Below are 12407 nucleotides of genomic sequence, written 5' to 3'. Positions count from 1 at the left end.
GAACTCAGAAATCCGCCTGCCCCTGCTTCCCGAGTGCAGGGATTAGAGTGTGCCACCACGCCTGGCTGATTAGTTACTTTTGTTACTACTTTTGCAGCTGTTTCCAAGTCTGGAATGAGCTTTCTGGAGGCTGCGGTTTTGTTCTTTTTGTGCTGCCTCGGGTTGTATCCCTCGAGTTTAGCAAGCACTCAGTACACATGTTTGTTGTGAGAGTGAAGTGTTCTGAAATGCTGATCTCATTGTCTTTAGCCCAGATCTTACTCTTAAAACCTGTTTCTCCAACTGGCAATATAGCATGCCTAGCACGAGACAACACTCCATCAAGCCTGACTCTCTCTTAGCATGCAATGGCTCTCCGTTTGGATCTTGGCATTCTTTCAATTTCTACATCTTCTAGCCCAGTGGTTCTCAACCCTCCTAATGCACGGTGACCCTTTATCCAGTTCCTCTTGTTGTGGGGACTCCCAACCATAAAGTTATTTTCACCGCTACTTCATAACTGTAATTTTGCCACTGTTATGAAATGTAACTGTAGATACCTATGTTTTCCGATGTTGGGGGGGTCACGACCCACAGATTGAGAACCTCTGCTCTAGAGTCTAGCCTCCCTTAAACTATGCTTTGCCCTTTGCCTGCCAGGCACTTGTGTTCCCCATTCCCTGCTCAGAAAGGTGCACCTGACCAATGTGTGCTTGTCCTTTCAGTCTCAGCTGAGGTCACGTCTCCTGGGTTTGCGTGGGTAGGGGTGCGTAGCTCACCCCACCCCCACCCCGGCTTAGTCTTGCTCAGGCTTTTGCTGACATCTGATTGTTGTGTGTTGAGCAGAGGGGTTGAAGATTAGCTCGGAGAGAATGTTGATGTTGTAGAATGTAGAGTAACGAGAGTGGCTGGCGTGGCTGGCACTGAGGTTAGGGCAACTAAAAGCCAAAGTATGGACTTCGGGTCATGGAGACACGAGACCTCAGGGTCTCTGACCCTCCAGTCAGGAGCCCTGTCTTGGTCCCTCTGACTTGCATTTTTCCTCCCCACTCTCCCTCAGGGGGGGATGTTACCATCACTGATTTGCCAGTGGCCCTAGAGCAAATCCAGGATAACGTCCACGCCAATGTGCCACCCGGAGGCCGGGCTCGGGTGTGCGCCTTGTCCTGGGGAATTGACCAGCATGTCTTTCCTGGAAACTATGACTTGGTGCTGGGGGCAGATATCGTGTACCTGGAACCTACCTTCCCGCTACTGTTGGGGACCCTCCGACACCTGTGTGGGCCCCACGGCACCATCTACCTGGCCTCCAAGATGAGAGCAGAACACGGGGCAGAGACCTTCTTTCGGCGCCTCCTGCCCCAGCACTTCCACCTGGAGCTGGCCCAGCGGGATGAGGATGTGAATGTCAACATCTATAGGGCCAGGCACAGGGAGGTGACACCTGCTGGACAGCACCCCTTCTGTTGACCTAACTCTTGTCTCAGTGGAGGAATGGCATCCCTCCAGAGCCGTGAACACCAGGAGGAAAGAAAAGGATGGATTCTTCTCCCCCCCCCCCCCCCCCCCCTCTCCCCCCCCCCCCCCCCCCCCCCCCGTCTTCTCCCTCTCTCCTCCCCCGCCCCCGTCTTCTTCCTTTCCTCTTCCCTTCGGTTCCCCTAACTGCTCTTGGGAAGATGCCGAAAGGTGGCTGCTTGTTAGGAATGGCAGAGCCCCAGGAGCTTTGAGTTTAAAGCCCAAAGAAAGCACCCAACACTTGCCTTCAGAGGAAGGCGGTCAGGATAGTTAGGAATAAATGGCACGAACAGTCCCTACAGAGAGATCGCCACTTACAGTTCTTTAAACAGCATGGATTCTTTAAAACTCTTTGACTTTTTTTTTGTTTTGTTTTGTTTTGTTTTTTGTTTTTGTTTTTGTTTTTCCAGACAGGGTTTCTCTGTGTAGCCCTGGCTGTCCTGGAACTCACTCTGTAGACCAGGCTAGCCTCGAACTCAGAAATCCACCTGCCTCTGCCTCCCAAGTGCTGGGATTAAAGGCGTGCACCACCACTTCCGGGCATCTTTGCCATTTTTAAAGGGAAAAACAGGCATTAATTATCTCTTCTGTATCTCTAAACATTGCCAGAAAGCTGGATGCCGAGATACCCCAGAATGCGTGTACCTTGCTTGCTGAAATAAGAGTCTCCATAGAGCGAGTCTCCCTAGACCTGAGCCCCAGGAGGAGAATCAGAGATGTCCCTTGGTCTGTAGCTTCTTCATCCTTTGCAAAGCTCAAGACCTGATCACAGGCATCATGTGATCAAATTCTGGATTGGGTTCGAGGTTCTTCTAATCTCTAGTTCTTCCTTCCACGTCAGGTTTTCCTTCTTGTTTTGCCTTTGGTTCTTGTCTCTCTCCCTCTGGATCAGTCTGGCTCTTTTTTACTTAGCCTTTCGGCACACAACCGTCTTTGATGTGTCTGCCACTGTTCTCTTAACCTAGATGCCACTCCTCAAGCTCTTGCCATCTTCCAAAACCTGCTCTGATTAGCTTCTACTGTCAGAACAAACGTCTTTGCTTGGTACTCAGGCCACACACACCTGCTCCTAAGCTACTTTGTATCTCATTTCCTACTCTGTTTCTATTGCACTTTTAGCTGAAGTGTCTTAAAGCTTTGTTCCCTAACTCTATGGGCATTCCCTGACATCTCCGCTTTTCCGATGATCCCTTCCAGGAAGGGCCATTGCTCTCTGTCTACACTTAGGCTTTGCTTCTGGAAAAAAAAAAAAAAAAAAAAAAAAAAAAAGGAAAAATAAGAAACCACTCCTTTTCCCGAGCTTTCTGTTTGGATGTGGTTTCCTTGACTGGAGATCTTTTAACTGTTTAGGGACCTTATATTGCCTTTCCCGATTCTTATTTCCTCAGACCAATAGATGCATTGGAGGGTAGAGCTATGATTTATGCATCACCGATCCCCTGAAACTAGAAACAGCTCCGGGCACACATATGTTCAGTAGATATTTTACTAATTCAGCAATTATTTATTGAAGGAACTCTACTTCTCCAGGTGACCTTGGGCAATTTCCTAAGCCCACCCTACCTACCTGCTGTGTGTCCGGACTCATAAATGGATAATGAATATAAAAGTACATTGGAAATAAAGAAACAAAGTGTCACCTACATGTCTTGTGTTGTTATTTCGCAGCAACTTTACCGCCAAGTCTTTTGTGAAATATTTTAATGAGGTAAGCAAAAGAAGCGGGCACACCCCTCCGGCCAGCAGGTGGCAACATCCTCGCGCCACGCGTTCTGGGAGGCGTTTTGGCCCTCGCGCCACGCCGTAGGCCGGCGTCCAGTCTGTGCGCCGATGGGCGGGAGGACCAGAGGGATGTCGCTGCTGCGGTCGCTGCGCTTCTTCCCGGTCGCGTGCACCGGCCGCTCGGTGAGGGCTCCCGGCGTCGTGAGCGCGCGCGCCCTTCCCTTCTCCCGACCCTGGCCCCGCGGACGGTGCTCCCCCTCCTCCCGTCCTGCTCTGGGAGCTCATCCCATTCTCCTTACTCTCCCCAGGCGAGGGCTGTCCTGCTCCAGCCGTCCCAGCCATGGCTCACGTTTCACGCGGGCCCCTCGCTGTCCTCTGCTGCCTCCAGCAAGGAGCTCCTCATGAAACTGCGGCGGAAAACCGGCTACTCCTTTGTCAACTGCAAGAAGGCTCTGGAGACTTGTGGCGGTGACCTCAAGCAGGTGGGAGGAGGTGCTGCGAGATTTGGTGCCACGGTTCCACCCCATGCTTTCCTTCCGGGGGTCACTCTGCGGAGCTTAGACATGACCTGCTGCTGCCCAGTGTCCTGTGCGACAGAACTGGCCAAAGAGGAGAATTTGGCTTAAACGAGAGCTTTACCCTTCAACTGCGTTTTCACTGGAAGCAGTTAACCTAGAAACTTAACTTGCTGAATTCCATGTTCCTTATGGCTATGAGATTTACTGCTGCCTGGAGATCGGTGTTTGTATAAATTTAGGAGTTAGACTCCAGAGGCCCTCACACCTGCTCTAACTCTGGAGATCGCAATGAATCCTTTCGTGTTGTCAGCGTTGTCTGTTGAAAACACTACCATCTATCCCATAGTGGGGTTGTAAAGATTAAAAGTAGAGAAGCAACAGCGACTACAGCGCCCGGTGTAGAGCATTTAGTAGTTTCTCTTATAGAATGTGAGTGTGCAGAAAAAGTCATATGGGGGCTGGAGAGATGGCTCAGCGATTAAGAGCACTGGCTGCTCTTCCAGAGGTCCTGAGTTCAATTCCTAGCAACCACATGGTGGCTCACAACCATCTGCAATGGGGTCTGATGCCCTCTTCTGGTGTGTTGAAGACAGCTACAGTGTACTCATATACATAAGATAAGTAAATCATTAAAGAAAAAGAAATTATAAAAAGCCATATATGGTTTGGACATACTTTAAAGTACCTTTCATTTCTAGTTCCTGTGACTGACCTTCTCCTCTGTTTCTTTTGCATTTGTAGGCAGAGGACTGGCTGCACAAACAGGCCCAGAAGGAAGGATGGAGCAAAGCCGCCAAGCTCCACGGGAGGAAGACTAAAGAAGGCTTGATTGGACTTCTGCAGGAGGGAAACACAGCTGTTTTAGTAGAGGTGCGTTGTTGGGATGCCACATACTAGAAAGAGCTGTGTCTTGGAGCGTACGATCTATGATGGACCCTTTGTATGCTTAAGGAATCTGTAAGCGATGGCTGGAGCGAAGTCCCCAGGGCCTCCGTTATGTGACGCGATTAAGAATGTAAATGCAGGGCTTGAGAGATGGCGCAGTGGTTAAGAGCACTGACTACCCTTCCTGAGGCCCTGAGTTCAATTCTCAGCAAGCACATGGTGGCTCACAACCATCTGCAATGGAGTCTGATGCCCTCTTCTAGTGTGTCTGGAGACAGCCGCAGTGTACTCATATATAATAAATAAATCTTAAAAGGAAAAAAAAAAGTATAAATGTCTTGATGGGAATTGTCCTAGCGACCTAGATCATTTATTCTAAATGTTAGACTTAAAATGTTAGACTGTAAGTGGTGGACTTAGAAACTAGTAGCAGGGTGCGGCGGCTCTCCCCTGTGTTCACTACATACTTGGGAGGCCGAGGCACTTGGGAGGAGGATTACTGTGAGTTTGAGGGCAGCTAGGCTACAAGCTGGAATCCTGACCTTTACTCTTAAACAAAATAAAACAAAACAAAAAGCATGATAAGAAAGTTGGTAATTGTAGTAATGTATTGCTCGGTGTATTGATGACTAGTAAATAGCAGGCTTAGAGGGGTCTGTGGGGTCAAGGCGTGTAAAAACAGATAAAGCTACAATAAAGGAACAACATAAACAAATGTGGTTTGGGAGATGGACATGGTAGTTTGTGGGTGTAATTCTAGTGCATGGGAGGTAGAGGCCAGAAGGTCAGCTCAGGGTCATCCTGGGCTACCTAGCGAGTTCAAGGCCAGCCTGAGACGCTTTCACAAACAGTGGGTGAAGTGGCCATGGTGCGAGTCCCTCAGGGTGTTCTGGAATCCTCCTGGGCATGCAGGCCGTGGCTGACTAGTTCCCTGGCTTCTGCCACCCCGGAACTGTGGGCCTGCAGCTTGTCCTGTCAATACCTTGGCCAGGTCTCCAACCTTAAGGCACTTTTAGAAACTATTAGTAAACAGCTTATACAGCAGTATCCGTGCATTCCCACAGGTAAACTGTGAGACAGATTTCGTCTCCAGAAATTTAAAGTTTCAACAGTTGGTCCAGCAAGTAGCCCTGGGAACCATGGCGCACTGTCAGAACCTGACGGATCAGCTCTCCACGTACAGTAAGGTGAGCGTGAGGGTCGGCTCCAGCTTGCTGAGTTTTTTTGTCTTCCACACTTTAGGGTCTGTTCTTTTTTTTTTTACCTTTTTGGGGTGAGTGATTGAGGATTGAAACCAGGAACTTAGGCACACTGCACTTCTCTTTTTGGGTGGGGAAGGAGTTGAGACAGAGTTTCTCTGTGTAGCTCTGATTGTCCTGGAACTCACTCAGACAGGCTGGTCTCTGCCTCCTGAGTGCCGCCTTCTTTTTTGAGACAGGATCTCTCTAGGCCTGGCTTCTCTGGGACAAGGTTGGCCTCACACTCACAGAGATCTTCCTGCCTCTGCCTCTTGAACTCTGGAATTAGAGAGATGAGCTATTAGACCTGGCTTCCATCATTTTTTGGGATAGGGGTTCTCAATGAACCTGGAGCTCACCCCTTGAGCCAGACTGGTTAGTAGTGGATTTCGGAAAGACAACTGCCACCCCACTACTAGATTACAGATGCGTGCTGTTTTTTTATGTGGGTGTTGGGGATGCAGCTCATGCTGTCTGACGTGATGACCCTGAGGGAACACTTCCCAGAAGAACTTCCCTCAGCCGTGTTGACCTCTCAGTCCCAGCTAGACAGCATTGATCGTCCCAGTAAAGCAAAGCTTTCGGTCAGTGGTCCTGACCCTTGTTTATCATAAGCTGATTGATTATTCATAGCCCTAGCTGATCAGAAACCACAGATTCACAATTCAAAATATCACATGAATGATAGACTTAAAGGAACTCTCAAAGAAAAGAGAGGGAGACAGACAGACAGGCAAAACAAGCTACACAGTGAGACCCTGTTTCAGAAGAACAAAAGAAATGGACTGGAGAGATGGCTTAACAATTAAGAGCACTGACTGCTCTTCCAGAGGTCCTGAGTTTAATTCCCAGGAACCACATGGTGGCTCACAACCATCTGTAATAGGGTCTGATGCCCTCCTCTGGTGTGTCTGAAGACAGCCACAGTGTACTCATATACATAAAGTAAATAATTCTTTCTTTTCTTTTTTTTTATTAGATATTTTTTTCATTTACATTTCAAATGCTATCCCAAAAGTCCCCTATACCCCCTCCCCCCACTCCCCTACCCACCCACTCCCACTTCTTGGCCCTGGCAAGTAAATAATTCTTTAAAAAACAAAAACAAAACATACAGAGACATATCATAGCTGAATTAGACAATATACAAATAATGAATTAAATACATTGGCATTATTTTGGTGGACCTGGTTGCCCGTGAGGTTACTCTCTTGAGTTTGAGGCTAGCCTGGTCTACAGAATGAGTTCCAGGGCAGCCTGGGCTACACAGAGAAAGCCTGTCTTAATCAACCAACAAACAAAAGGATAAGAGACGTCTTGGTGCTTTAGCAAAACATTTCTATCACATCATAGCACTGGCGCGCACGCGCATGCGTGTGTGTGTGTGTGTGTGTGTGTGTGTGTGTGTGTGTGTGTGTATGGGTGTGCATGAAGGTCAGAGGATAACTTGCAGGAGTCGGTTCTGTGACAACTCAGGGCATCCTGTTTGGCAGCACATGTCCCTACCACTGCACTGCCTCTCTGACTCCCTCTGACTCCCTTTCAAATGTCATTATTTTTATTATATAAACTTTATATTTATTTATTTGTATGCATATGGGTGCCCACAAAGGTTACAAGAGGAGCTGGAGTTAGACAGGTGGCTGTGAGCTGCCACGTGGGTGCTGGGGACTGAACGTAGGTCCTCAGAAGAGCAACCGTGTGCTCTTAACCTCTGAGTTCTCTCTCAGTCTTGACTCACATTCTCTTTCTTTTTTAATGTGTGCAGTGCAGCATGTGTGTGTGCTCTCGAAGGCCAGGAAGGGCACTGGGTCCCTTGGAGCTGGAGTTACACCAGTGTGTGCTGGGAACTGAACCAGAGTCCTCTAGAAGAGCAGCTGGTGATCGTAACCACAGGGCCATTGCTCCAGCCCCCAAAGCCCCTGCTAACTATTTCTGTAGATGAGCAGGCTCATCGGATTATCGTCTTAAGTCATTTCTTGTTACAACACTGTAATGTACATTTGTGTCAGGTACTGATGGTGACATGTCGACTTGCTTTTACTTGTCCTGTGTCACGAAACAGTCTATAGCAGTGTCTCACACAGACTTGGCCAGCCTTGACCACACTGTAGCCTTGCTTGGCTATGAGCTTCTCATCCTTTTGCCTCCACCTCCCAAGTGCTGGGATTAAGGCTTCTTCTACCACATTCACTACCGTGTTCACAGTCATGTTCACTACCATCTTCACTACCGTGTTCTAGCATGTTCACTACCATGTTCTAGTATGTTCACTACCATGTTCTACCATGTTCACTGTCCTTTGTCTTTGTAGCTGCATGGTATTATGTTGTACGATGTGCCAAGGATTATTCAGCCAGTCTCCTGTGTTTGGGCATTTGGCAATTGTCAAACTTTAATGATTAGAAATAATTATTCTCCTCATAAAGACTTGTATAGGGATGTACACAGATGATTTTTTAAAAAAGAAATAATTATTTAGTGGATGATCTTATGTATGTTTGCTTTTAAAGAATTCACACTTTTGTATCTTTGAAAGTTCATCAGCAGCAGGTTATAGTGATGCGTGTCTGTAATCCCAGCACTCAAGAGGCAGAGGCAGGAGGATTTCCAGGAGTTTGAGGTTACTTTGCGCTGCATGGTTTTTCCAAGTCTTACAGGATTGCAGAATGTGACCCTGTCCCCAAAAACAGTATCAGAAAAAGAAATGCATCGTCCAATTCCCAGCCCTAGAACTGCAGAGCCAAAGGCCACTGCACAGACAAGCTCTGCTCTGCCCCTTCCTTCTCGTGTGCTTCATTGTGCATTCCTGGGAACTTTGATATTTTATGATTATGTAAAAATCTGGCTCCTGTTTCTAGGAAATCCTAAGAAGGTAGGGCTAGAAGATGAGCGTCTAATGGAGTTGCGGGGTGTGTGTGTGTGTGTGTGTGTGTGTGCAGTAGTAGAGTAAGATATTTATAAGCGTGACAGCGTTATCAATTTTTAACATCCTGGCTTAGTGGAAATTTCATCTATTTATAGATGGTCCTCTTAAGTGTTTTCCCAGGTCTCACTCTTTCTGCCTGTTGTTGGGGTGATTTCAGCCGTCAGAGCCAGCTCACACTTGTCTCCTGTATGTAGGGCTTTCTCAACTCCTCTGAGCTTTCTGAACTTGCAGCTGGGCCCGACAGGGAAGGTTCTCTCAAGGATCATTTGGCCCTAGTGATTGGTGAGTATCTGTGAGGGCTCTGGAAAGTTATGATCGGGTTTTCCTGGTATCTTTGGCATTCCTCCACGTCACATTCAGTAACCGAGATGTCAGCTCGGGAGTGGAGGCAGGGAGAAGAAACAGATGCAATGGAAACATGTCATACGCATGTGCGAAACTCTCAACAAATAATTAAAAAGAGAATTACAAGCTCATGTGCTGCTAAGGGCAGGACTATGGGAATATGGGTTGGCCTTTCTAGGGAGTGATAGACACCATGAAGAACCAAAAGAGGTGCCATATTGAGGGAACTGGAGTTCTGGTACAGTCAGAAATCTGAATTCCTTAAAGGAATTTAGATTTATAAGCTACCTCTCATGGTTTTTAATGGCTTGCAACTAGTTAAAATGATCTCATCACCGTGCCAACTATAACCAAAGGCAGAGAGGAGATGGCTCTTCATCTTCCAGCTGACCATTGTGTGTGTTTGAGGGAAAATCTCACTAAAGGTGGAGAAGAAAACTTAAGGGCTGGGTGACGGCTCAGTTCAGAGCCTTGGCTGTTCTTCCAGAGGACGGTGGTTTGATTCCCAGCACCAGCTTGGACTAGTGAACACCTCTAACAGTAGTTCCAAGGGATTCTGGCTTCCAAGGGCACTGCCTGTGTGCGGTTCACAGACCGTTAGGGTTAGGGCAGTCAAAACACCCTACACATAAAATAAAAATATTTTGGGGGGGATGGAGAAGGCGTTTTATTTTTTAAAGACTGGGTTTCACTGTGTAGCTCTGGCTGTTCTGGAACTCTGTAGACCAAGCCAACCTTGAACTCACAGAGATAGGTCTGCCTCTGCCTCTCTGCCTCTCTGCCTCTGCGTGCTGGGAGAAAAGGCATTCGCCACTCATCCGTACCCACTGCCTAACAATCTTTCCCCTTTAAAGGAAATGGAAGATCGTCTGTTTTAGGGATTCGATAGTGAGTTTAAGAAGGTGCGAGTCTTTAGAAGCCATGTTCCGGTCACTATGGGGCTGTCCTGAGGGAGGGAGAAAGCAGGCTGGCTTGCAGTTGCTGGGGATTGTCTGTGGTCTGCAGTTTCTAGTCAAGGCATAGTTGTTTTCACATGGTAATCTCTGGTTCTGTCTGGTGAGTCACAGAGAGAGCAGCCAAGCCAATGGCTGTGTGCAGAACTCTTGGAAGAAATGGGACTTCTGGATCTTCCCTTGAATGGCCTCTAGCTGTAACTGTGGCTAACCTGTGTCTTCCGGAGTCCCTGCTGTTTGCCTCACATCCCTATCTCATCTTGGTTCATTCAGGCTTCTCAGGAAGGGGATCCTGGGCAAACAAGAGAAACTTGAATCAGTTTCTAGTTTTGAGAATGTCACAGAATCTTTGCACCTCTGAAGAGTGGTAGTTGGGACTGTCGGGTGCCTGGGTTTGGATTTCCTGCAGCTTTCGGTTACAGACCTTTTCCAGTTGTGTCAGTTGTAGGTGTGTTTCCTGAGTGATTTGGTGATGGGGTGGGAGTTGGAGTCAGCTTTGAGTTGTGACTCCCGCTCTGCTAGTATTGCCCTGTGGGTCATTTGGATCTCTCAGCCTGAGTTTAGTGTGATGAATAGCCAGGTTCTGAGTGCCTGCTCTGCATGACACACCGCAATGCATGCTCCTTGCCTGTGCCACCTTCTTTATTTCTCCCAGTAAACCTGAAAAGTGGTCATATCAATTCCATTGTATAGAGGGGGAAACCAAGGCTTGGTAGTTGATAAATGCCCCAGGTCCCAGAACCATGAATTTGGCAGCCAGCCTGAGTGACAGCCAGCCTGTTTTAGCTAGAGTACTCTCAGAGGGGCTCTGCTCCTCTCCCTCCTCCTAAAACACAGGCCGAGGCTGGTGTCTTCCCATCACGGTGCAGATAGACTGACTGCACGGACAGAAAGGTCACCGTCCACAGCTCACGTGGGTGCCGCCATAGTCACCTCAATCCAGTGGTGGTGTTTCTTGTTTATGCTCTTTTGTAGGTAAACTGGGAGAGAACATGATTCTTAAGCGAGCTGCCTGGGTGAAGGTGCCCTCTGGGTTCTATGTTGGCTCTTATGTGCACGGAGTGATGCAGAGCCCCTCCCTCCAGAACCTGGTGCTGGGGAAGTACGGAGCCCTGGTCGTCTGTGAGACTCCCGAGCAGATCACAAACCTGGAGGAGGTTGGCCGCCGCCTGGGGCAGCACGTGGTGGGCATGGCCCCTCTCTCTGTGGGCTCCCTGGATGATGAGCCTGGGGGGGAGACGGAGACCAGGATGCTGCCCCAGCCGTACCTCCTGGATCCTTCCATTACACTGGGGCAGTACGTGCAGCCCCAGGGCGTGACTGTAGTGGACTTCGTGCGTTTCGAATGTGGAGAAGATGAACACGTGGCTGAGGCTGAATAGGTTTTTGGCCTAAGTGGAAATATTTAATTTTTATATCTGGATTTCCTTATAAAAAGTTATTTTCTAAACCTCTTCAACCCTCAAATTTGTTTTTTTTTTCTTTTTAGTTTAAAATGAAGATATATAATCATGGGTAAAGTTATTAAATGGTGATGTAATAAAGAATTTTTCTCATTTGTATAGTACTTAATGTGTGTGTGTGAATGTATGAGTGTGAGTGTATGAGTGTGAGTGAGTGTGTGTGTGTGAGTGTGTGTGTGAGTGCACACATGCCAGGCTTTGTATAGTAAGCACTTTTACCCAGTCTCCCCAGTCCCCAGCCTATACCAGTCTATTATATAGTTCTGGAAGTTTCTAACACACTGTCCTGTTCCTGTGACAAAGGTCTCCACTCTGTGTTGACTCTGTGACATCTTGGACCATGTATCTTCCCTGGAACTACCTAGCAGTGTTTCCTGTTATCTGGATTTCACACTTGTTGGCATGTGTTAGAGTTGTCTGGGCGACGTGGGCTTCTTTGCTGACAGCTCCAGCATGCTCTCTGTAGTGGTGCATACGCTGGTATGTGCCCCTGAAATGGGTGTGCTGGCAGACAGGAATGACAGTGGTACAGTTACCACACAGCTCTCTCAGCATTGCCTTTATTTATTTGCTTTGACGCTGGGGACTGAACCAGGACTTGAGGCATACTGCTGAGGTAAGTGTGTGCTGGCCTTCTTCCTTTTTTTGTTTTGTTTTGTTTTTTCGAAATGGTTTCTCTGTGTATCTCTAGCTGTCCTAGAACTAGCTCTGTAGACCAAACCCGACCTCGAACTCACAGATCTATCTGCTTCTGCCTCTCAAGTGCTGGGATTAAAAGCCACTACTTGGCTTTTATTGTTTTCCTCTCCTCTCCTCCTCCTCTCCTCTCCTCTCCTCTCCTCTCCTCTCCTCTCCTCTCC

At 47.9% G+C, this 12407-nt stretch overlaps 2 protein-coding genes across 2 annotated transcripts in view; both read left to right on the top strand.

Moving 5' to 3' along the window:
• Eef1akmt3 (EEF1A lysine methyltransferase 3) overlaps positions 1 to 1517 on the top strand; it is an 8879-nt gene extending 7362 nt beyond the window's left edge. Inside the window, exon 3 of the mRNA XM_021175320.2 lies at positions 1040 to 1517. Coding sequence (XP_021030979.1) covers positions 1040 to 1449 — 410 coding nt within the window. The 3' untranslated portion in view covers positions 1450 to 1517. The remainder of the gene's footprint in view (positions 1 to 1039) is intronic.
• A 1752-nt stretch (positions 1518 to 3269) lies between these two features.
• Tsfm (Ts translation elongation factor, mitochondrial) lies at positions 3270 to 11650 on the top strand. The gene is made up of 6 exons (XM_021174500.2): positions 3270 to 3399; positions 3525 to 3698; positions 4476 to 4604; positions 5684 to 5806; positions 8981 to 9068; positions 11060 to 11650. The coding sequence occupies exons 1-6, from the start codon at positions 3325 to 3327 to the stop codon at positions 11464 to 11466; spliced, it is 996 nt and encodes a 331-aa protein (XP_021030159.1). The 5' UTR covers positions 3270 to 3324; the 3' UTR covers positions 11467 to 11650.
• Positions 11651 to 12407: the final 757 nt, after the last annotated feature.

This window comes from Mus caroli, chromosome 10 (assembly GCF_900094665.2).
Source record: "Mus caroli chromosome 10, CAROLI_EIJ_v1.1, whole genome shotgun sequence".
Lineage (NCBI taxonomy): Eukaryota > Metazoa > Chordata > Mammalia > Rodentia > Muridae > Mus > Mus caroli.
Note: the sequence above shows the minus strand (reverse complement) of the source record. Positions and strands in the feature narration are given on the sequence as shown.

Coding starts and splice junctions, on each gene's coding strand:
- Tsfm (XM_021174500.2), top strand. CDS start 3,325: ATGGGCGGGAGGACCAGAGGGATGTCGCTGCTGCGGTCGCTGCGCTTC. Junction 3,699..4,475: donor GTGGCGGTGACCTCAAGCAG/GTGGGAGGAGGT, acceptor TTGCATTTGTAG/GCAGAGGACTGGCTGCACAA. Junction 4,605..5,683: donor ACACAGCTGTTTTAGTAGAG/GTGCGTTGTTGG, acceptor GCATTCCCACAG/GTAAACTGTGAGACAGATTT.